Genomic DNA, 24,541 nt, shown 5'->3' on the forward strand with positions numbered 1-24,541 from the left:
TGTTGTTGTTGTTATTATTATTATATAAATATAATTTTTCTTAATGTAAAATATTTCATGTATTCTTAACCTGTTCCAGTTTACACAGACATCAGGAACACTTGTCAGTACTTTGTAGCACCAAAATAGGAGAAACAGTAAATGCCAGGCTCTCTCGTGCCACTAAGTGGGCTTAATGCACAATAAGACATAGGACTAGGACAGAAATATGTCGCATTTGACCACAGAGCTGGAGTGTATATGGAAATAGCTGCCATTCCCATGGTGTGTTACTTGCTGGGCAGCCTGTTCGTCTGTGTGACCCACATGCTACCACCCAGGAATCCCCTCCAAGCTGCAGCAAGCCCCTCGCTGCCAAAACTCCCTGGTATGAGCCTGACCTTCTCCTCTGGTATGTGGGACTGAGCAACACCATATGTGAACGTCAAAAGAGGATATATTAGGAAGAAAGGACTTCCTAAGATTTTAAACCCTCCAGACTTAGCACCACATGAGGCGAATGCCCAAACCCCAGGTTAACTGAGAGAAGAACAGTGGCAACATCTAGTGGCCGTTGAAGCTATAGGTCTGTACTGTCAGGGAATGGCCTTGTCTTTCCTGCATGCCACATGCCTCCCTGCTCTTCTCTTTGCTGCACATTCTCCTTCCATCGGGTATGATTGTTTGGGGGTAGATATCTCCCCTAGGCACCTTACTATTTTCTGGTTTTAAACTTCTCTCAAAGGTGGGTACTGAAGGCCAAGTTAATTCCTAGCCTGCTAAATAGCTGTTCAGTAATCCTTTGGCTTGGCAGGCTCCTGTTCCACCTTTTAGAGTCTGCTTGTCTGGCTCCTTTTGACATGATCTGCTCTAAGAGGAAATGACTCTCACTTGAGAAGGTTGTAGAGGTTAACAGGGAATTTAATCAAGAGCCCTGGATATAGCAATCATCCTGCAATGTGTCAAACCATCTGGAGTAGCTCATAATCCTACTATGTCAGATTTATTAAGCAAAACAGGATGCAGTCCTAATCTGCAGCCTGTGCATCTGTATACTTACTTCTTTGGGAGCTGTGCTTCTGGTTGGACAGAAGCTCAGGTTTGGCATCAGCAAACATTGCTGTCCCTTTCTGTGTTTTTAGGTGACACCTCCATCACAAATACGCTGAATAGTCCTGAAACCTACCTCCAGACCACTGCATAAGGAAGCCCTCCTTGCAATTAAGCTGACAAACATCCACAAAATTACACTTGGACACATGTCCAGAGCCTGCAGTCTAGTCCTATAGCTGATCTCAGTGTCTTTTGCAGTGCTTAAGAATTGCTATCTGTGGGTGAGATATGTCTGGAAAAGGCAACCTGCTAACATTTGTCCTAAACTGAACACAATCAACCTCTCAGGACCCAGAAACTGAGTAGACTTTTAACATGAATTGGGAGTTAATCTTAAGATTAGATTTGGAGCCTGAGAATACAATGGGATATATTTGATTTTCTGACTGACTTGTTTTTCTGATATCTTGGTTAATATTAAGTTGAATTGTTCAATGCAAGTTTATATTTGGATTTATCAGAGCTGACCAACTTCCACTGCTACTGGATTTACAAGCAGAGCGTAGGGTTTAGGTTAGAATAGGCTGAGGGACATTGATGGGGTAGGACATCTCAGGCTGGTCCACAAATTTCTTCAACCTGTCAGTGAGTGAGTGTTTTATAGTCTGTAGTACCAAAGTTTTTGATCTCACTTAAGTTTTTGCTTGCATGGGGCTTTTTTAATGTATAGGGGCTTTAAGTCCAACTTAGGTGTTTTTATTGCTGAGACATCCCATCCTTTTTTGAACTCCTTATATTCTCTTGTCCTTAGCAGTTTGTTGGTAGTGCTAAATGCATGTGATGTACACATAGCAACTCCTCCTGGGTGCCAAACAAAGAAAGTGACAAAATGCCGCATGTAAAGTGCATATCACAAGTTTATTTTTCTGCACAAACAAATAGAAAGTGATTGTAAATTGAAAAAAAAAAAAAAAGACAAAACAGAAAAGGAAAAAAGGTATTTCCATAAACAAAGATGCCAGCTCTGTTCATCTGGGGTCACGTCTTTCACCAGACAGAGCACTGCTGCTGGGCTCCCATTTTCAGAGCACTGATGGGTCTCTTCTAGGAAAAGGGTCTAGTAGGGGGTGCTGGATATTATAGCAGAAAGGGAGCATGTTCTTTACAAGGAACAATCTTGCCTCACACTGTGCTCATGTCTGGTGATCAGTGACTCCTCATCACACCAGTCTCTTCTGAGATGCTTCCTCGCAGGTGCTGCAGGATCTTGAGGTTATCTCTGGTAAGTGTTCCCATATATTGAGAGGGAAAGGACTGTTACTTCTGAAGCAAAAGATAAAACCCCAGAATTGCCATAGCTGCAATATGTAGCCTGCAGCATGCTAGAGAGGAGGGATGATAGGCAGTTTTAAATCAGAGCCCATGAAGACATCTTCAAATGTTTAACAAGGGAACACTGGGGTTTGGCCTACCACTGCAGCTTATAACTTAGCAGGTGGGAGCTAAAACTTGTCAAACAACTGTTTACGTCTGTGCTTGTTCAACAGCTGAGGAATTAGACATTTGGGGAGGCTCAAGACAAGCTTACATGTTTCAAAAGTATTCCTTGTAACCTCACCTGTGACCTTTCTCACAGGCCAGCCACAATATTTTCATGAGCAGACATTAGCAGAGCTGCTTAAAGCCAGCAGAAGTTCAGGCTTCTTCCTTACAACTTAACAGATGCATCTCAGTATTATTTCTCATCTCATGCTACTTGCAGCTACAGGCCTTATTTGGGATACACCATGAGCACTGTAGGCTTCATCTGCAACACCCTCTGCTTCTGCAGATCAAGTCCTGTGTCAGCATAGTATCCAGAAAAGTTTGTGAGGGGCTGAAATCCATTAAACTACTTTGGTTTTGCTTCTAAACATAGCTTTGAACCAAGGATGTAAGTAAAATGCAGGATTCCCAGCCTCCTGGTTCTTTTCCTTGCTCTTACATTTAATATTTCTTCTCCAATCAAACCTAACTTTTTTTGTCTCCTGCCCATTACATTATCAGAAATGATGGGGCAAATGCAGTTATTCCACTCACTTGGATCATGACATCTAACATTGAATGGTGTTTGGCAATCACTCCTCAGCAGAAATCATTGTCTCCCAGAAATCTGGAGTGGGATCACCAAAATACTAAACCCATGCAATCTCCCTTACATACGAAGGCCAGACTTCTCTATTTTTCCAGTGGCAAAATGAATTTCCTGAGACTTTCATGCCCTGAGAGCACTTAACTTTAGGGGCCTGAGGGAAAGGGATACGGGAGTAAGATTCAGACTTTCTGAGGTTATTTCTTGACTGCAGAATTATGTTGAGCACCCTTTCTCTGGTCCACACAACCCCTCTCTACACCTGAGTTCAGTAATGCTTTCAGTCTGGGCTAGCTTGCCTGTCTAAGGCTAATGGCTTAAATCACTAGCCAGTTACAGACAACACTCACCAAGGAGATGAGAGACAAAGCTTTTGGAGCACTGCTACTCCTTGAGTTCCTTCGTACAGCTTTCCTAGATAAAATAGAAGATTCCTCCCTCTACATTTGGAAGGGGTCACAGAGATTCAGTTTGCACACAGGTCTGGGTTTTTTTCAGAAATGTTGGCAATGCAATGCAGTACAGGATGAGTGAGAAAGCAATCATCTGAGAGGTTTTGTAGCATGGTTGCTCCCCTTCACTGGAGCTAAGTGGATTCCGGTGATCTGAATTAACTCTGTGGTGATGATTCTCCTAAGACATCCTCTCTGGGGCTTTTCAGGGACACAAACAATCTCCTCATCAGTTCAGATTGGCTGCTCCTATGTCATACAACCAGGTGCAGCACCTCTTCTGGCTCAGCCACACCTTTGTCCATTAACTCAAGGTATTACCACGGCTTTTCTTACAATCCTCTCCCATGGCTGATAGTGTGCCAAGTGAGGTGTAAGTTCCATCCTCCTCTCTCCCCAGCATACTCTTTATATGTTTCAGGGGCCCCAGGAATGTGCACTGCAAACACAGGCCTGCAAAAATGTCCAGCCAGAGTGTGAAGGATTCAAAGGCAGAATTGTGTATTACTTCTCCTTTACTCTCATTCTCTCCCTCCCAAGCTTGTCCATGATGAGAGCTGGGTTCTCCAGCCTTCTTTTTCTTCATGGGAGAGCACACGTGAAAAATCTCCAGGTGCTCATAACGAAAGACTTTAGAGCCTCCAAGAGAAAGTAGAGTCCCAGCTATCATGAAAAAGCTACACATCGCTAGCTCCTGCTGTGCAGAGGAAGGTTGGCTTAGATTGTGTGAAACAACACTAGCTGCACTGCATACAGACTGCTGCAGACCAAATTGCATGCCTTTTTTTCTCCCCAGAACCTACACTTTTGAATACCCAAAGTTTGTGCTCAGTCCAGTCAGAGAACAGCTACTGCTTGAAGGAGAGGAGCCAGCCTAATGAAGTGGAGACTTGTCTCAAGGGGAGAGGGCTATGAGATCCTCATTCTGCCTCCTGTACACATTCCTAAGGGTTTAGCTAAAGCCTAGGCAACCCTGACCCAGAAAGAGGTGGCAATCTCCTTCCCTGCAGCTGGGGCATCTGCTGTGTTTGGAGCCAATGTTTCAGGAGCAATGCTTTCTTGGTGTACTTGTGGGATCACGCTGGAAAAGTGGCTGCTGTGAAAGGAGGACCACAAACAGAAAGTAAATGGCAGGGGGGTGTGTAAACCAGAGTATAGATGACATGCACACACACATGCAGAGTCCCTACTAATACGCTGAATTCTTCCTTGGGAAGGCAGTGCTTTCTTCCTGTATGCCTGTAGTGTAGGGATTAAGCTGGAGGCTAGCCTGGGACATTCAAGGAGTAACTAGTATTGTTTATACCTCAGCATCACCAGCAAACTGAGCTCTGTATATGTGAGTGCAGATCCTCTGGGATTCTCAGAGCACTTCAGTTTTTACCAAATAGGCCCCACAAGAATACCTAAGGCATTTAGTATGAAGTTTTACTTGTACCTTTCTGTTTTCCTGACCTCCACTTCCATGCTGAGAATGTCTTTAAAGGCCCTCCGTTTTCCACTCATCACAAAGCAAGTTTTATGCCATGACCCATTTCTAATCTAGCCCCACATCCATCCTAAACGAAACAAAAAGATCATGTGCAAATGCATATTCAGTCCTGCCTCCTTTTAAAGCCAACTGTACCTTCTCCCATGCAATCCACCTTTGTACTTACAGCATCCATATCCTGTTCAGTGGAACTAATGCTGCAGGGCCTTTCTTTGTGCCACTGTCTGAGCTTAGCTTTGACTTTCTGTATCCTCAAAAATGGACACTTCCTTCTGCAGTTCCCACAGCTGGTAATAGCCCCACCAAGTCTCCTCAAAGCCCCTCTTTGGAAAACTACTTCCAGACCTGATAGTGGTATTTAGTAGCAGCTAGGATGACTCTCCTGTTACCCCAGCCCTAGTGACTGGAGGAACAGGCACACATGGCCACTCTTGGCTGCTGGGCACACTGCCCGCATGTGCATGGGCAAACACCCCTGCTCACTCTGCTCTCTTGCTTTCTTTCCCATGCCCCCACAGAGGGAAGTCTGGGAGAAATGTCCCAGGTGAAGCCCCACTTGTCCTTTCACTCCCTGCTGAGTGTTGCTGTGTGCATGTGTGTGTGCACACAAGTGAACGTGTACAGATTGGGAGGATCAGAGAAGAGCAGTCTAATGGGAAAGCTGGGGCTTCTGTCCTATAAACCCATCTCTTGCCCTTTCTTCCTGGAAAGCTCTTGTCTCCTAATTTCCTTCCATTCAGGGGTGACTCCAAAGCCCTTGGAAAAGGAAAACTACTGCTTCCTGTGTGTCTCCATGTGAGACAACCCCTGCCATTCACCCCCTCTGGAGGTGTGTTTTGTTGCTGTGTACAAGTTCTCAGTCTTTGTGTACCACACGGATGCCCTCTCTTCACATTCTTCCTCCTGCTGTAGCCACAGCCACTAAGCCTTTTCATGAAGTATCCCATCTGAGACCAAGGGAAGGCTGGGAAAGGGGGTGGTGCAGAAAGGCAGTAATTTTTTGAGGTTTTTTTCTTCATTTTGTGTCACTCATCCCAATGTACTGAGCTGACATGAAAGACAAAACAAGCGCTATCTCTGCGGGGCCACAGACAGGATGGGAGGGGTGCCTGCCTCAGTGATGGCCAAAACTTGGCCTCCACACATTGGCCTGCATCCCTGTTCTTGCTGCTGAGAATTTGGGCCTGGCCACCTGAAACCGAGAGGCAGAGGCTGAGTTTGGAGAAGGTCCCACCTGTCCAGGCTCTGGAGAGCTCTGATATGGCTTAGGGGAGGGGCTGAGCTCCACCTGGAAGGGTGCCGGTGTAGCAGGGGCAGAAGAGGCCATTTCTGTTCTCCACAACGGCTCATCCAGCGTGGTGGCTGAGCGGGGCACAAGCACAGTGGGTGCCAGGCTGCTTGAGGCTGGCATGGGAGCCGGAGTGGAGAAGCGACGAATCTCCTGGGTCTTGGCTATTTTCACAGGGACCTGCTTGGCTGCCATGAAGGATGAGCTAGCCTGCAGGGTTGGCTGACCAGGAGTATTCTGAGTGCTGGAGCTTGGGGGATCCCCAAAACAGAACATGGCTGACTTTAATTGATAGGGCTGGTGGCGCATTAAATCAATAACCTTTATCCCTGATTTCTGGCCAGGTGCCTTTTTCACTTTGCTTTCTGCTTTGCTAGCCTGAGATTTGCTGGCTGCCAGGGGATAGAAAGGGGAATGCATTGGGTTGTAAGCTATTGGAGGGGGAGCCCGGATGTTGGGTGAGTATTTCCAGCATGAGGGTAGAGAAGGGGATGGAGAGGGGGTCCTGGGCTGGTACTCTGGCTTTGGTGTTGTTTCCACCACAAATTTGTCCATGCGGCTCTGGCGTTTGGCAAAGAGCTCTGCCCCCTTGCCTTTAAGCTGAGGCATGTCCTGGGCCCCATTTACCAATCCAGAATCTTGCTGAGGCTTGGGAGCCACTGGAGGTGGGGTCTTGAACTTGCGGCCCGAGGACTGCAGGAAGTTGCAGGCCTCAGCACCGAGGCTGAGGAAATCCTCCTCAGGCCCAGACTCAAAGCCTGCCCCAGGATGGTCACCTTTTGGCTTCTCATCCAGGTTCTGCACCAGAGACAGGAGCTCAGGGTTGGGCGAATTCTTCTTCTTCTCCTCAATCTTACTGAACATGGGTTTCTTGTTGCCCCGTCGGCGAGCCTCCTGCAGGATGCCTGTGCGGGGAGCTGGCACAGCAATCCTCTGCTCCCTGGACGTTAAGGGCTCAGAAGGAGGTCGTGGTATTGCTGGAGTGATGGCAGGAGAAGGCTGTTTTGGCACAGGGGAACTGCTTCTCATGTGCTGTGATGGTGCTGGACTAATATACAATGAAGAAGAGGCTGTTCCAGGGACTCGTGGCTGGGATGCTGTGGAGGCCATATCCCCTCCTGGCTTTGAGGGAGTTGACAGAAAGATAGAGGTGGTGGATGTCCGGGAAGTGTTGGCAGAAGGTTTAATCTCTGGAGCACTTCCTCCCCCTTTTGGCTGTGACTCCAGTGGTGATGTTGGTCTTCCTGGTGCAGGAATATACAGAGATGTGGAGGAGCTGACTGGACCACGCTGTGTTGGCACTGGTGCATTGGCAGGTGCTCCTGGAGCCAGAGGTGAGAAAGGGGGAACCACTGTGCTTTGTCCACCCAGACTTTCAGTGGGTTTTTTGGGTGCAGACGGCCTAAAGATGACAGAGGATGTTGCTGGCCGTTGGCCAGAAAAGCCAGGAGTAAAGGGCCGTGCAGACCTGTTGAACATGCTTGTTGAACTTGCAGAGAAGGGGTCAGGGGTGCTTGGGGGAGGCGGGAAGAAAGTGGGGCTGGGGGCAGTCAGGAGCTGAGTGGGGACAGTGGCTGGTTGCTTGCTGGGCACTTGCACACCTTCCAGGTGGATGCTGAGGGGCATGTTGTCTGCCTTCTCTGGCACAGGCATATCTCTGTTCACTGTGCCCGGCTTTGGCTGGGCAGCTGGGGCAAGCTCTGGGCTCTTCTGCACTGGAGTTTTCTCAACTATGTACTTCCCAGCCCGTTCCCTCTGCTGCTCAAATAATCGTGCTCCTTTACCTGAGGCTTCACTCAAACCTTTTTGCTTCTTTTCCTTCTGTTCAGAGTCAGATTTGTACTTTTCAATGTCTAGGTAAGTGTTGTCCCAGTCTGAGTGATTAGTTAGGCTTCGGGCATCAGAGAAACCTTCCTCATCAAATTCAGATTCACTAGTTGGAAAAACTCCGTCTTCCTCCTCGTAGGAGCGGTCTTCATCAACACTGCCAAAGCTTACCAGTGTATACTTCTTAGCCCTCTGCCTGCGTTTCTTAAACATCAGCACCCCCTTGGAGTGGGGGTTGGGTGCATCTGTCAGCAGGGATGCAATGGTTCTGCACTTGGTTTTGGCTTCTTTCACGTTCTTCTCCTGGATGCTCTCGTGACGGTGGAGCTCTGAAAGAGATAGAAAGAGGCAGTCTCAGAGCTCAGAAAAGGTTGGGTGGGCAAAGGTGTAAAGTGAAATGGCTTTAGGCATTCTAGTGCACACAGGAGGAAACACACCCCTGCCCTTCTTTTTCTTTCCTACTTTTGCTGATGATAGTGTCTTTATAAACTGTTGGCAGAAATTCTGGAGCAGTTTTCTCTTTCCCTGCAAACACAATAGAAGTCGATGCAGGTGGGGGAAGGAACTCCTCCCACTCTGATGGCCGGTCTAAGTCTCCTCATCAGACCTGGGATTTCCTATTTCTGAAGCATGTGGCCAAGAGTCCCTGATGTTTTTTTTACAGTGCATGCCCTTGCTTGTGGGAATTTTTACCATTTATTTATCACCCTGAAGGTGGAGCCCTGCTTTCTGTAGAGATCCTACCATATAGAGGATTGCATGTGTGCAAAAGGAGAGGTGTTCTGCAGGTACAGCAGGGCTGCTCCTGATCTGAGCCCTGCAACGTCAGCTACAGTCAGAGTGTTGTGCAGCAGCATTGTGTGTAGGGCTGTTTGCTGCTCTGCAGCAGCCCTGCCGCTGCAGGAGGCAAAGAAAGCATGATTTCACCCTTGCTGCAGTCCCTTCCCTGTGCCCCATGCCTGGCAAGGAAGAAGAGTATTTGCTCCTGAGCAAGAATCCCAGATCCCTACAACTGATCAGTCAGGCCAGAAGGACATCCACTCAGACAGGCTTGCTTGGAAAAGACAACACCTGTTGGGACACTGTCATGAAAGTGTGGGATAATCATTTTCCACCTGCTCTGTGGTCAGTAAAGCCCATGGGAGGCACATTGTATCCTCTGTGTGCAGGGAAAGCAGGTGGTGAACAAGATTCAATAGTAAAACGAAACTTGTTTGCCCTAAGGGAAGTATAGACATGCCTTGAATCACTGTTGAAGTGGCGGAAGTCAGCACTAACCTTACACAGAAGAAAAGCCCCACATACCTAAACCACAGACTAATTTGTGATGTCTTTCATTTCATCCTTTTCCATTGCATCATAGTATAGATGAAACAACCATCCACTGTAAGCATCTAATAATTTATCAAAAAACCATCTTGTCCAGCCCTGACATTCCCAAGAGGTAATAAATTATGTTCTGCTGAAGGAAGAGAAAGGAGAGGAGAGGAGAGGAGAGGAGAGGAGAGGAGAGGAGAGGAGAGGAGAGGAGAGGAGAGGAGAGGAGAGGAGAGGAGAGGAGAGGAGAGGAGAGGAGAGGAGAGGAGAGGAGAGGAGAGGAGAGGAGAGGAGAGGAGAGGAGAGGAGAGGAGAGGAGAGGAGAGGAGAGGTGCAAGGCAGTGCTGAGGGATGGCATTAGCTCAAGAGATGATGGAAGCTGCTCAGTCCTCTCAGGATGCCACTTCTGATCATTCTATCACAAAGCATTCATTCAGTGGGAACCTGCTAATGTGGCAAAGTCACCTACAGTGGGGCACAGGGAGCTTTGTTAAGAAGTTTACTAGTTTTCCTGAGGGATACAGTCTCCCAAAACCTTTCTAGGCTAGACAGTTGTTGCATCAGTGTAACCACAGCAGAAAGAGCTTCTCTCTCCCAGCCCAGGCTGAAAATCAAATGTTGATTTGCAAAGCAGTCATCCTTCCATGAAGCTCTCAAAGTTTGCAGCCATTCCATAGCACATGCTACTGCTTTGGGATTTCAGCAAGGGGCCTTCTGCGGTTTGAGATCACCTCATGTGGATGCACAGTCCATTCCTCTCCTTTGCACCCAGAACTGGAAACAGGAAAAGCAATGCTGAAATTGCTCACTATTTGTACTTGCATTTGCAAAGTGAAGGCTCTCTGCAAAACTTTCCTTACAGAATGACTCCACCTTGCTGAACCAACGCTGAAGTAGTGTTCAGGTTTTTGTGTAGATTTAGTGTTCTTCAGGGCTGTCACAGACTTGCCCTCAAAGACCTGCTCTCCATGATGGAAACAAACTACCGTCCCAGAAGGTCTGCCCACTTCATTTACAAATCTGCATACCTGTGTCTCTAGAGGTTGTTGACAATGGAAGAAATAAGGGAAGTTGCTACAAACAACCTTGCTACAAGCTACTACACCTCACCTGGTGGTATTTTGCTTCCAAATTTATAAGGAGAAAGAGCAGCACCACAGAATCTTAGTCAAATGCAGAATATTTAAACTCTGGCCTGAGTGACTCACAGGAGGATTTCTAGTGTCAGGAGCTAACAGCTAGGGAGCTACACCATCCAAAGTGATGTCTGCAGAGCCCTTTCTGACAGCAGAGTACCATGGAAGTGCCAACTCTAAAGTCTGGGCTAGCAAATACTGTCAGAGAAAACATAACAGTAGATGGTCTTGGCTTTAACTCCACCAGCTTGTAGTCCTGGCTCAGCATTAGGATCCATGTACAACTTCCCTAGAAAGTTGCTCTGAACTGACCTGTGCTCTGAAGGAGCTGGCAAGTAGGGCCCTCTGGGACCTGCTTCTCACCTTCCTCTTCTCTTCTTCCTACTTTTCTCCCCATCAAAGGCTAAAGCACATGACTAATTACACCAGTCCTCCCAACAGAAAAATGGTCATGCTAGTCAAGTTACAATCTTCCACAACATATTAAGAAAAAACAGAAAGAGAAATATTCCTAAGATGACTTGTAGAAGGTAAAGAGCAGGAATGAAATCAGAATAGGCAAAAGAATAGGGTAAGGAGAGTAGACTAAAAAAAAAGGAGATGAAAGGAAAGAAGGAATAAAGGAAGAGAAGAGAAGAGAAGAGAAGAGAAGAGAAGAGAAGAGGAGAAGAGAAGAGAAGAGAAGAGAAGAGAAAAGAAAAGAAAAGAAAAGAAAAGAAAAGAAAAGAAAAGAAAAGAAAAGAAAAGAAAAGAAAAGAAAAGAAAAGAAAAGAAAAAAGAAAAGAAAATAAAAGAGACATCTGTACCTGCATAAGGCTGATCCAAGCTTGAGAAAGTAGAGTCCAGACCTGGAGAACTGGGCATGTCACAAAGCCCGTTTAATTCACAACTCCCCATAAACAGAAAGAGAGGCAATGAGAGAGGAGCAGAGCAGTCTCCTCCTGGAGCAGAACCAAAACTCTGAGATGTCCAAGCTCTTTGCTATCAGTCCACAAGCCTTTTAAAGCCTCTCTTTTGTCTCGTAGGCATTGCTGCTGAAAGCCATGAGGTCACTCTGTCTATTTTTGTCTTCATAGCTTCATCACTGAGCAGTGTGATGGACATTGTCACCTGGCACTTAAACACCCTTATTCTTTCCCCCACCCTGTACTCCCTGTAAGGAGAAACTCCTCTTTTTTATTTTAAGAAAAGAAAATCTACTCTATATTCTCACAGCTTCTGTGATGCAAGCTTCAGGTTAGAAAGGTGCAAGCTTCAAGTTAGTGCTACCAATACCCTGATGTCCAGCATTTCTGTGCCAAAGAGCCCTTCAAAGAGATGAAGCTAACACAGTGTGCATGTCCAACATTGACAGGCAGAAGAAACCTGCACAGGAGGAAAATAACTTTAGTTGCCTGAAAACCTCAGAGAGCACTCAGCTCCAGGTAGGTAAACATTAGGAAGAAAAGAGACAGCAGAGGCTTTAATTTCCTGTGTATATCAACTTTCTTCCACGTCTGAAGAGAACCAGTCCATGATTTAGACTTCTGTTGTGTACAAGACTGAGCAACATTTAACAGAGGAGCATCGGGATCCTGGATGCCTGCAGTGAAGTTGTTTAGCTGAATTAAAACAGCAGAGGCTGTTACCTACACTGAAAACATGGCTGTGCCCAGGGAGGGTGATGGAGTGTTTGAAAACCAGGGAGTGGTGTTTTGGCAGCACCATTTGGAGCTCCAGCACTGGAGACTGAGAGGTGTTGAAAGATGAGATGCTGATAGTGAGGACTGTGGTGGATGGGAAGGAAGGGAATAGATGGTGCTGGGAGTCTGCAAATCTCTGCTGGTGTGGCCTGCTCAGCATCTCTTCACACTTTATCTAGGTCCTGTCTTACTGCTCCTTTCTGTACTCAAGCAATAGCTCCTGTCAGACAATCCCAGAGCTGTAGCCAAGGGATACTGTCCCATGATTCTCCCTCCCAGCAGCCCCAGCCTTAGCAACTGTGTAGCCTTGGCAGATTATCTCCAGTGTTAGAGAGTCTGGAAAAATGAAGGTCTGGCCATACCTCCTGAAATCCAGTAGCCATCGCTGCATGCCAAGAAGACAACTCCCGCAAGGCAACATTGCTGTAGAGAGACCTGTCATGCCTCATGCAGAGGTTCTTAGAGCAAGAGCAATGAAAGTGGTTCAGTCTCTTTCGTGATGAACATTTACACATATAGGGATATATGTATATATATGTCTCTTTGGGGAAAGCTTGTAATATTGATACATACCTTTGGAATGAAAATACAGCTCTGTCTCTAGTGAGAACATTCAAATGGAATAGATAAAAGAGTAAAAGGAAGGGTTATAAAATTCTCATAAATTCTGTTGGTGTGTTGAATAACTTCTATAGAAGACTTTTTGTTAACTTCTAAAGCACTTATTTCATGTTCACACTGAATTCTGTTGGAAAAAAATCTACAAAAAGGAAAAATTTCTATTAAGCAAAGCCTACGAAGATTTTCCTCTTAACTAAGTTTCACTGAAGTGAAATTATTTTTGTTACTAATTACAGTAAAGAGAAGTATAAAAAGTATAAATCTTCTCAAGATCAGGCCTTATTAAAAGAAAGCATTTTAATGTATGCCCAGGCAAGCTACTGAACAAGCAGGCTTCCATGATGTCAGATACTGTTCTTGTTCTCTAGGAAACAAACAATGGTAATTTTATTACCAAGATCAAATTCTAGAAAAGCGATTACTATAGAAAATAAGAACTCTGCTACTTCCATAGATAAAGAGCCTGTTCCTCTGTGATGAAATGCTACTTGTCAACTGCTTTTTTCAGATGGGGTCACCTCGAATTTTGTTCTTCCAGCTATTTATGTTAGACAAGGTCATTTTTCCATGGCTAATGTTGCAAATATCTCAGTAAGTCATAAGAGGCTACAGACGTCTCATACTTTACATACCTGAAGTCCTTTCAAATGAGATTTGGGTGGGTTATATTGACCTTCTAAGTATTTCCCTGTTGAAAGTTTCAACCTTTAAAACTTTGATCAGTATTTAAATTGCAAACAGTTAAGCAGAGGCATATATATTCTTTTACTTCAAAGTAAAGGTAAAACTCTTGGGATAGGAAATTTCTCATTCTTGGATATTTGCACACTTCCATCACATAACCTGTGCATAATATACAACACAGATATGGCTTCAGCTCCAATTTAGGATGCTACAGACAAATGCTACAGTCCTACTCAAGTCTGCAACACTTTAGCATGTATCCGAGGTTAAATAGCTAAATACTTGTCAAACCACTGTTTCTTCTTGAATGGCTAGGGATTTTAAGTGTGCCAGTGAGACACTGCCCCACTGTAATCTCCTGGTTTTGGAAAAACACAAATCAGGCTTTTCTGAAGGTGAGTTGACAGCCCAGGTGAAAAAACATGCCCAGTCATTTTGTAGATTTTTGACCATTTTTAACCATACTGCTATTGGAGAGCTCTGTTAGGCAGAGAGGGTGTGGAGACCTACCTGTGCATGGCTGCAATATCTTAGTCTCATGGTATCCTTCTGGAGACTTGAATAGCTTGTTCACTTGAAAAAATCTCCCTCACTTGGGTGACAGTTTTCCTTTCTTTCTGAGCTGGATGGAAGTGTCCTCAGTGCAAAAGGTAGCACACAAGGCCAGTTTTTCTGGGCTGACAGCTCACACTTTGGCCCTGGATATTCCCTACATAGTCTTCTCCCAAAGGAGAACTTTCTTTTGCCAGGACAGCACCTGTTGAATCCATTAGTGAATCTGTCTTTTGCGGTTTTAGCCCAATTCCCTATGAAAGGTTTATGCAGTCAATGCTGCACGTCTTTTGATCTTACCCATTTCATGCTAATAGCTTTTGAGTCCATTTGCTAATTTTAAGAGTCTGAAGTCACAAAGATACAATGCTCCTAAAAGTTTACTTGGAAATAAGAGGCTCAACAGAGGAGAGAGACCCCACCGTAAGAAGCGAGAAGCCCGAGTGCAGTCTTAATTAGGCATCCAAAACTGGAGAACATACACACATGCTTTCTCATTTTGAATGTGAGAGACAGACATCAGACAGATTTGCATTTACTAGACATGAGAGAATGAGATATAACATACAAAACATAAAGGATGCCAGGATCTGCTAATTCTGCTGCTTACCAAATTTCTTGATGTCTGACAGCAGGATACCACTGACTGATCATCTCTTTGTCTTTCAGTGTATCCAACATCTACTCCAGTAATACAGACAAGTATATGCTCACCATCTCAGTATGTGGACTTGATTAATCCTCTAGCAGTTGCCGTACGGTCTCATTAACCAGTTGATTTTAGTCCTTTTCTACAACAGTTCAAGCTCCTACTACATTAAAACTTCTAGCCATTCATGAGACAACTATATACCTTCCATGTGTCATGTCATCTGCCAATTAATACACAGCAATCTCCACTGAATCCCCAGGACACCCATTGAAAATGGTATTATTGCTATTTCCTGTTACTGCTTGCTAGGTACAACACCCCAGAGAAACAAGCCACATTTACAAAGCTTCACTAGCAGAAATCTGTATCTGAAAAAGCAGATAGGAAGACAATAGCAGTGTACCTGGCATCATTTTTGAGCTCCTTAGTCCAGGTAACCCCCCTCCCTCCCCTGTGTCCCCCACACACCTGGGTTTCTCTGGGAAGAAAAACCAGACAAAAGCTGCAAGGTGTCTCAGCTAGGTTCCAGATTTGAATAATAGCAGTTTTGGGGCTGTGGTGTGCCCCACAGCACATATCGCTTGTTCTGTCTAGATGCAGCCAGAGGACAAGATCCACTGACAGAAGAGAAGAGGGTTGGGATTTTTTATCATCTGTCTCCTTGCCAGTCATATAACATTGAGGTGGAGAGGATCTTTGATTGACATTAGTGTTTAAAGCTCTGTGGGTGAAAATATAGAGGTAGTCCTGTTAGATTCAGAAGCCCAGTGAAACACTACTACCAACTTAGCCAGTTAGCTCATCTGACATCATGAACCATTAATAGTTATGTTTTCTGTTCTATTCTTAGCCAATTGTGCGGTCACCTTACGGCAGTCCTATCTCATCCATATTTCTCTCATTGGAAAAGTCATGTGGAACTGTATCGGGTATCTTACAGAAGCCAATATATACTGTGTTCACATTATTCCTTCAGCCATGAAGTCTTATCTTACTGAGCAGGTCAATGATTCTTTCTACTTTTTATTAGTCCACATTGATTTTACTGTTCATTTTGATTTCTACAAATACGCACAAAAGAACTACTTCATTCAACTAACTGAAGCTAAATGATTTTTTTTTTCTTATCCTCAGAGCCTATGTCTATTAGAAGGGTATGTTCTTGGTCTTTTTCCCTGAGACCCTTTTCATTATTCCAAGGTTCTTGGCAAGGACTGGGGACCATTCTGATACGATTTTCATTAATTCCTTACATTTGACCTCTACAGAGAAGCTGACTCAGCCTTGTCCTTTCAGTACAGTCAGTGTATCAAGATATGCTGAATCTACTCGCCCCCATTTCTGCTCCTGTTTCTTTCACCAAAGAGCTAGATTCTTAGTTAACATAAGTGGTAGATACTGATGACAGTAAAGCTTTACACATTTCCCAGCAAACTACAGTCCCTTCCTATGATGGGTTTAAGTGAAACTGAAGAACAAGTATTTACCAGGTTGACAGTTTTCTCCTTCCTAGCTATAATTTTCTCTCACTTCTCTTGAGTAATGACTGTTGTTTAATCACTCCTTGTCAAAGTCCTTATATGCCTCTCCCTTGTCCATCACTATCATTTTGTCTCAAAACAATTTCAGTGTTGTCCCTGAGAAGACTTGTCCCAACCTTGTAAGCAGCCTTGTCCCACATCACTTTCAGAACTGATGGAAACAACTAGACAGGGAAAGGGATTCCTGCTGCCTGTTCGCATTACAGTTTCTTTCAACTCAGCTCTCAAAACCCTGGAATCTAAAACTACCAGCTTGGTTAAAATAGTCTGTGGAGTTATATGTGTAGTTGTTTCAGTGTGATTATTGCTGTAATCACCTTTGTGATCTGAACTATTGGCAAAATTTTGGTTTAAACCCATTGTTCCCCATCAGCTTTACACATCCTAAGTCAGAGTAGAAGTGCATGTGCAAGGACAGGCTATATTAATATATGTGACAACATGTTTTAAAAAATCACTAACTGGGGCTCTGCAAGCCCCAGTTCACTTGGAAGTGAACTCTGACACTGCTTCAGCAGCAGCAGGAGGATAAATGACCTCTGATCATGTCTGAGGAACTGTGACCCAGAGTCAGAGTCCCTGTGCTGACAATAATAACATAGAAGTAATGTCTGAGTAACTGATAGTTTAAAAAAAGATGCTTCAAATGATCTCTCATATAGTAGAAATACTAGGACAAATGAGAGTATATAGCTTTTCATTTTAGGGATCCCATAGTTTTGCTCCATCCATCTTCAAATGCTAAAGATCTTTCCCCTCCCAGAGAATATTATCTGCAGCTAGATTTATCTTGAGCTAGCACACATTCAGCTAAAGTTGTGTCTCTGTCAGGCTCTGGGGCAGCAGGATTGCAGTGAGGTACAAAGGTGGAGCAGAGCAGAGCTCTATCAGCCTTACTTCCAGTGCTGCAACCCACAACGTCCTCATTGAAATGCTGGACAAGGGTGATGCCTGAGGGAACGATACTGGAGGTCTCCAGTAAGAATACCTGAGGAAGATGGCCAATTACTTGTTACAATTGTTGAGATGACTTGAGAAAGAGGGAAAAATTCATCCACACTAGCTAATACAGACAACAGTAGTTTATAATCGCTGTCTTCTGCCCAATTAATATATCAGCCTGAAAATATCACCTCTGCTTTCCATAGAGGACATAAACCAAAGGAGTAAGATCAAATGTCAAACTCAAGCCTAAAGATGGAGAAAGAGGGCTCTAGATACCTGGTGTTTATCTCATGGTAGTCTTTAATAAATGCCTTTCAAGCGGCACAGAATTCAAAGCTGAATGTGAGTTATTAAGGGGGTTTCTTAAACGAACACATATAACTGGACTGCTACTGGAGTGTATGGAAACTGATTTCCCAAGCGGATGCCAATTTCCAGTTTCATGCGTGCTGAAATGAAATCAGTCTCTCCATCTGTGATTCAATCATGGAAGCTGTTGTCCTTGTTTTCCTAATGGCTGGCTGCTCACTGAGTAGCAAGGGCCAAGGGTGATTCAGCATTGCTTCATACAGACTTCCTGTAAGATCAATAGTTCAGGCAATTAATTTTAATCTCCTGGTCTAAGCAGAATTGTTTTCTATTTTACTTTAAGGCACGTAGGATGTAGTAGTAGAAGGCTACTATCCTAAACTTTTTGGTCTCCTAGACTGCAGTGAATGACAAAACCGGTAAGTTAGGCTAACAGTCGCATAACTGTGATCATTAGAGTTACAACTGTCAAGGCTGAAAGCCAAATAGAAAATGTGGTGCAATAAGTTCAAACTACCATTCAGATACTTCATCTTCTTCACAGCTCCTGTGGCCTATACCAGTTGTAACAGGCTGAGAGATGGCTTGCTGCACTCACCCTCTCTGCAGAGAAATGTGACTGCAGTCACTCTTAGAGAAGGTAATCTCTATGACCTGCCAATGAATAGGCCACTTATTTATAAGCATCCTATCTTTTCAAATGATGCTGCTGTACATCCGCTTTAAACAAGAAGGATTTCCTTTTCTGATATGGAATGTAGTGACTTTGATGACTCTGCACAGGCAGCCAGGCCCATATAAAGCAGAGGAGGAAATTTCCCCACCCAGTTTTCCCTCCCTTCCTCTACCATACATGGAGAGGCTCTTGAATCCTACGAACTAAAAATAGTCCAGCAGATAAGTTTAAATTAAGATATTTTGAAGCACTTCTTGCACTGACACAGTGTGATAGCAAGTTAGGAATAGACTGCTATCCTGGTATGTCTATCCTCTGCTAACAATTTGTATTTCCAGTTGTGAGAAATGCTGAGCCTTTTGTCCTGTGAGATGGTTTAGGATGGGGGTGAAAATACAGTGAACCTCAGAGAGCACAGGTGGCTGAGAAGAAGCAACCCTGGCTACAGATGGATCCCAAGCCTCTGATAGTGGGGTGAGAAGAGAAGGACACTGCAGGACCTATGGAGAACCAAAAAACCTCACTTGCAATTACTTGTGACAACTACAGTCTGATTCTCCCTGCCACAAGCTCCCGCTTTCTGCTAAACTCCTGAAACTGACATATATTTTAATTTGTATTTTTTGTATTTCTATCTCTTCCTCTTCTTCTGCTCTGTGCAAGTGGCACTTAAATGATCTCAGAAAGGGACTTAGCTTGGCCCTTTATAGTGATGACAAACTGAGGGCCTAAAGATCCCCAGTTTCCCCAGGGATTAATCATCTCTCTAAAAAGAGCAAGTTACAGTTTTAGTGGGAAGAAAACAAATTCATACTTTTGTTTCTACAGATTAGGCAAAATATTGGCTGTTCACAAACATCACTGTTCGATAGTTCATTTAAAATACAGCAGAGTCCCTGTTTACTGGCTGTTCTCTTACCCCACTGAGCAAAACACCAGGGTGCATAGAAGCCACTGGGTAGTGATACAGACTAAAGTTTTTTACTTGTAGGGCAAGTTCCCCTGCACTTGGGTGTCCTCCCATTCCAGTCCACAGCTTCTCTGCAAGCAGCCTCCCATGAAGCCAGTGGAGCTCAGCAGTCTCCCATCCACCTGTGTTTATTCCTGTGTTTATTCTAGGTAGGGGTGTTCTTTAGCTCTGTTGACCATGTAATGAACACCTTCCCTCCCTCCTCCTTACTTGCTTCCTTCCTTCACAGTCACTGGCTGCTGAACCGGACTTTTGTTTTAATGGTTGCTGTGCTGCAGCATGATCAGGATGCAGAATTTTGCCTTCTCATTTACTGACAAGATCCCTAACCCAAGAAAAGATGATGTGATGTGAGTTACCATCCCTGGCAGAGTAACTCCTACAGAAAGACACCCATGGCCAAACATAAACCAAAAAGAGGGTGAGCAGTGAAGGAGTAATAGGAGAATAAAATACTACCTCATTCTTCAGTGCTTCTGGGAACCCTAACTCCAGCTGGCAATATTGTTGCATCATCTCCTGCCATGGGATATTATCTAGCCATCAGAAATGCTCTGAATTAAATACGTAGCTTTCCTGGGATCCCTCTGTAGTGATGCCGTCCATGGAAATAAGTCTTGATGTAAAGCAATTGCTCTTCCACTGCTAGAACTATCAGGTGGCAGGGAGCAGCTGAACATGCCTTTCTCAACATTCAGCTCATGCTTGCACATTATTCAAAGGGAGAAAAAATAGCTTCATCTTCAGGGAGGCTGAAATTACTGATTTCTTTCCTGTCCTAAGGAAAATGAGTGCTAAAGACTAGGAAGAAGTAGAACAAGGCATCAGGTCAGGTCCAGTGCCCAGCAGAGCAAGACCTAAGGGACCCAACTGAGCCTCTCCTCTTAAGACTGGAAAGAGAAGTAGGACAGTGCCCTGTCTGAAGGAAGCACCTAGGTTTCAAAGTTACCTCTAAAGGAGTCCTTAGGCAGAACAGATAAAAGAATATTTAGCCCAAGGAAAAGAGAGGTTTAATAATTGCCTTGCAGTATTATCTGGCCTGGGTAAAATGTTTTTGCATTTGAAGCAGAAGATCAGAAATTAGAATCCACGTTTTCTTTCTGATTCAGTCTAGTAACTTTTCTGTGTCTCTCCATTTTCCGTTCTGTCCCTAAGCCATTTTTTAAAAACCTGCTTTATTTCTAGGCTCAGAGTAATGTAAAGTAGTCTGTCATACTACACACTGAGGTACGTATATGAAAATAAGTTTATGATTACCTTGTTTTTAATATTATGAGATAGATCACAACTCTGAAATCAGATAATACCTTGTTCTACGCTCATATCTGGGCTTGAAATACTCCATGTGTAGCAGAAACCAGGAAAGATATTCACAATTAAGGTCACTTCAGGTCCATCACCCATATACTACACTACATTTTTCAGTACTTTATTCCACATGGCAAGGTCTTGACTGTCAGGGATGGCACTACAAGGAACTGTTTCAAGAGCTGATTTACCAACTCCTGCCTGTCCTTGCTGGCAACCCTCCACTGCCAACACCTAAAAAGTTATAAATTCTACCTGAACTCACCAGCTTCTGCCAGACATGGGCACCCTTGTTGGACTGAGTACCTGCAGGGAAAATTGATGCAGAGGAGTCCCTCCTTGAGCTGGACAGGGTGAGAGAAATAAATCTGTTACTGACAAGACTCTTTTGCGGGTATTGCTGTCTGCAAATTATCTTTCATCAGTCCTTAATTATGTAATACTGCATGCCTCTGTGCCCATGGAGAGCTACACTGAACAGAGCACTCCTTGGGAGCCTCTTGAAATGAGAGTTCTGTGCTTGACACACAGGTAGCTAAGGAGCAAACTGAGCTGCCATAAGACTTCTGTAAAGCCAGGGAAATTTAACCTCCAAGTTCTTTCCTGACACCATCATGTCATCTGAGTCTTCTTAGCCCAAAGTGCTGAAGAAAACAATGACCTCCATCCTTTTTCCAGGACATAGAGGTGCTACAGCACAGCTGGTTGTATGGCTGCAGCCTCTATGAGTGACTCCCAGACTCCTGACCCCAGACACTTTCTCTTATCTGTTTCTTAGGATGTCTTGGGTGAGGTAGACCCCAGTGCCAAAGCTGCAGTAGGAAGCCCTGGTCTCTGCAGGTCCGATGTGACTCTGCTCCTTTGCAAGCAAGAGGAGCTAACCCACATTATATTTGCAGAAATAAGGCTTTTGGAAGGAGATCCAGCACAAGAAAAAGGCATGGGTGAATGGCAGTTTAGAGGACTTACTGGCCTGCTTGGCTTTCTCTGCATACGTGGTGGTTAGGTCTTCATCAACCGGATGTTCCACTGGCCCCACCATGGGGATGAGATGGCGTTCTGCTTGAATAGCCTTGGTGGCATGGGGCAGGAGCATCGCCTCTGGAGAAGGCTCCCGTCCCTCTGTTGACGGTGGCCGCAACTGTCCCTCGCTGTCTGAGAATGGAGTGTCTGTGCGACTGCCAGGCAGGCAGACAATCTCCCTCTTGGCCACCCCGCTGGAGCTGGCCAGCTCTGCTCCCCCCTGCGCAGCAGCCTCCGGCATGCTCTCGTAGCCACTCTGTTCGGACAGGGACACCTCGTCCTGAGGTGCATCTGTCCTGCTGGTGGTGCTGTCAGGTGGCGAGCGTGGGCTCTTCTTGCGAGCCCGGCGGTGCTTCTCCTGTGCCACGTTGTCAGCATCACTGTCTGTCTCACCATAGTAGGCCTCACTGTCCGGTGGGGACGTGAGGCTCTCCAGGTGCCTCTGTGACCTCCGTGGCTGTGAGGGCCGTGCAGTGGCTGGGGCTCCTGCTGGTTCAGAGCTGAGTAACTGTGCCGGGGGGCTGAGCAGGGATGGTGGAGAGAGCACATGCTGCCCTGGAGAAGGGGAACGCTGGAGCCTTGGACCAGTCTGGTCCCCACCAACTATCCTGTGGGGAAAAGGAAAAGTGGTGAGCGAGGTCTGGTTTGTGTGGCTAAGCTGGAAAGAAACCCTGACATGAGAGAGGGCTATGGATTGAGATGGTGTTACAGGTGTTTTTCAGGTGGTACAGACACCTGAAGTGTAGGTGCCAAGGACAGACTCATCTCTGACATCAGCTACATGCTCTCATTCTGATTTTCTGCTTCATGACTCTATGGAAACTAGGTGTTAAGCACTCAAAAGTCAGAATGCTCTAAAACCATAAAAAATCTACCAAGCTTAATCAGCTCCCCAGGCATTTCTCCTGGAGAGATGAATTCCTGCATAGCAAGCATTCCCCAGGACAGTGTGACTACCCCTCAGCCTGCAGCTTGTCAGCAGAGAACGGCTGGTGCTCAGCTATCACACTGCACTCCAGCTGCTCCTGCAGCTGAGACTGTGTCAGCCCTGCAGATCTTGGCACTCCCAAACTGCTTTAGTTCAGACTGGGCACCAAAGAAGTCAGTGCTATTTGTTTGCCCTGACCTCTGCATGGGAGTAAATAGAAAATACTTAGGATATGAAGGCCCAAGTGTTTTTTGGGGATAGGACTCTGGTATCCAGTGGTAGGAGACCACTCTAATATTTAGCCTGCTCCCTGTGGGACTGCTTCACAAGCTAGCTACCAGTGCCTGGGTTTTGATTACCATATGCAGTCATGCTGGCGAGCCCAATCCATGGTGGCATTTGCCTTTGGCTTAGACATACCAACTTCAAGCCTCTAAGACATCTGGAAGGATGACTGGAGTAGGTGCAGGCAGACTGGTGCAGTCAACCCTACTGCTGGCTTCCAGAGGGAGGCAGAATTGGCTGTGCTAACAGGAAAAGAGCCTACTCTGTCTTCCCTCTCCTCAAGAGTGAGTCTGGATTTCAATGGCAGTTTGACTCCAGCCCACACAGATGGAGCAGGGAACTTGTTCCTTCTCTTGTCAGGGTCACCAAGGCTTATAAGAGCTATAAAGGAGTCCTAAGTATTTGCCTTCTGAATATGCATACCATGAAGCCAAGCAGACAGCATTGCCTCTGTAAAGCTGTGGAACTCATTACTTGTATCCCAATTCTAAACTGTGAAAAATCTATGTCAAATGCAAACCTTTGTGGAAGCTTAGGGTGGGAGAATTTCTCTGGTGGTTTATTTTTTTAATACTATTTGCCATTATGAAATCTCACTGGGTAGCACCCTCAATGTTCCACAAGCAAAACAGAACAGTCCCTCCTCTTCTTTAAACACTTGACCAGGTAACTGAAAAGCATTACTGCTTGTAAGCCAGTTTCTCTTGTTCTCTACTGTCAGGTCAGTGTCTGTCCCTTCCTCTTTTTCTGAAATACACATACTCCAGAGTCATCCAGCTACCTCTCCTTTCAGAACAGGAAAGATTGGTGTTTTCTCTGGGAACATAAATATGAAGTGGGAATAGACATGTGATCAAGAAAGCAATATTTGATGATTTCTCCACTACTCCAGGGGAGCCAACTGATTACATTCTTTCCAAACCATCCAGTGTTGGCTCCATCCAGAGGGCTGTGAGAAGCCTGCCTTTGTCACTTTGTTAATTCAAAGTGTGCTGAATTTGACCCATTAGAATTTGCCCAGGCACCTGTTGGCTGCAGATAGGCTCCAATGGTGTGAGATAAGGCTTTGGCAAGGGACCAGGAGCTATTCTGGACAGCTCGTATAAAACTTACTCATCCCACTTAATCACAGCTACGGTATAGAGCAAGCACATCAGAAGGCACCGGCACTTTCTCTGAAGCCAAGAGGAAGATCCTACATGCTCAGACTTTCCTTCTCTGAGCACTGCCCACCTCTGCTCCTGCTTTAGAGATGACAGCAACCAGCGTGGCTGTCCCTCCCCACTGCTCACAGTGCTCTCTCTATTTTTTCAGGACTGTAGAAAAATCATATCTTCCAGCCCCCTTCACCAGGGCCTGATTTTCTGAGGGTGACTTCTGTTTAGGCAGTAGTGTGGACTAGCTAGGACCTCATACAGCTTTGCTGCCTTCATCTTTATAGGATTATTCATTTATAGCTTGGGCCGCATCCAGCATGCACTGACGCACTGGGTTAACTTAGCACAGGGACGATGAGGAACGTTACTGGGACTATTTTTTGTCCTTAAATTTGAGCCTGATCTCCAGTATTCTCCTGAATGAGAGGCTGGCACAGATATTTCTTCCCATAAAAAGGGGGCTCAGCCACACACCTCTAATCTTTGTGGCACTCAGTTTACAGACTGTTGGACTACAACAGCCCACCGTAATA

General features: G+C 45.2%; 1 protein-coding gene across 1 annotated transcript in view; it reads right to left on the minus strand.

The window, feature by feature from the left end:
• Window positions 1-1,964: 1,964 nt before the first annotated feature.
• The window catches only part of SYNPO2L (synaptopodin 2 like), a 36,409-nt gene continuing 13,832 nt past the window's right edge, over window positions 1,965-24,541 (minus strand). Inside the window, exons 3-4 of the mRNA XM_019293480.3 lie at window positions 21,585-22,246; window positions 1,965-8,551 (exon numbers count right to left, since the gene is read on the minus strand). Of these exons, the coding sequence (XP_019149025.2) occupies window positions 6,222-8,551; window positions 21,585-22,246 (2,992 nt within the window). The 3' untranslated portion in view covers window positions 1,965-6,221. The remainder of the gene's footprint in view (window positions 8,552-21,584; window positions 22,247-24,541) is intronic.

Source organism: Corvus cornix, chromosome 6, assembly GCF_000738735.6.
Source record: "Corvus cornix cornix isolate S_Up_H32 chromosome 6, ASM73873v5, whole genome shotgun sequence".
Lineage (NCBI taxonomy): Eukaryota > Metazoa > Chordata > Aves > Passeriformes > Corvidae > Corvus > Corvus cornix.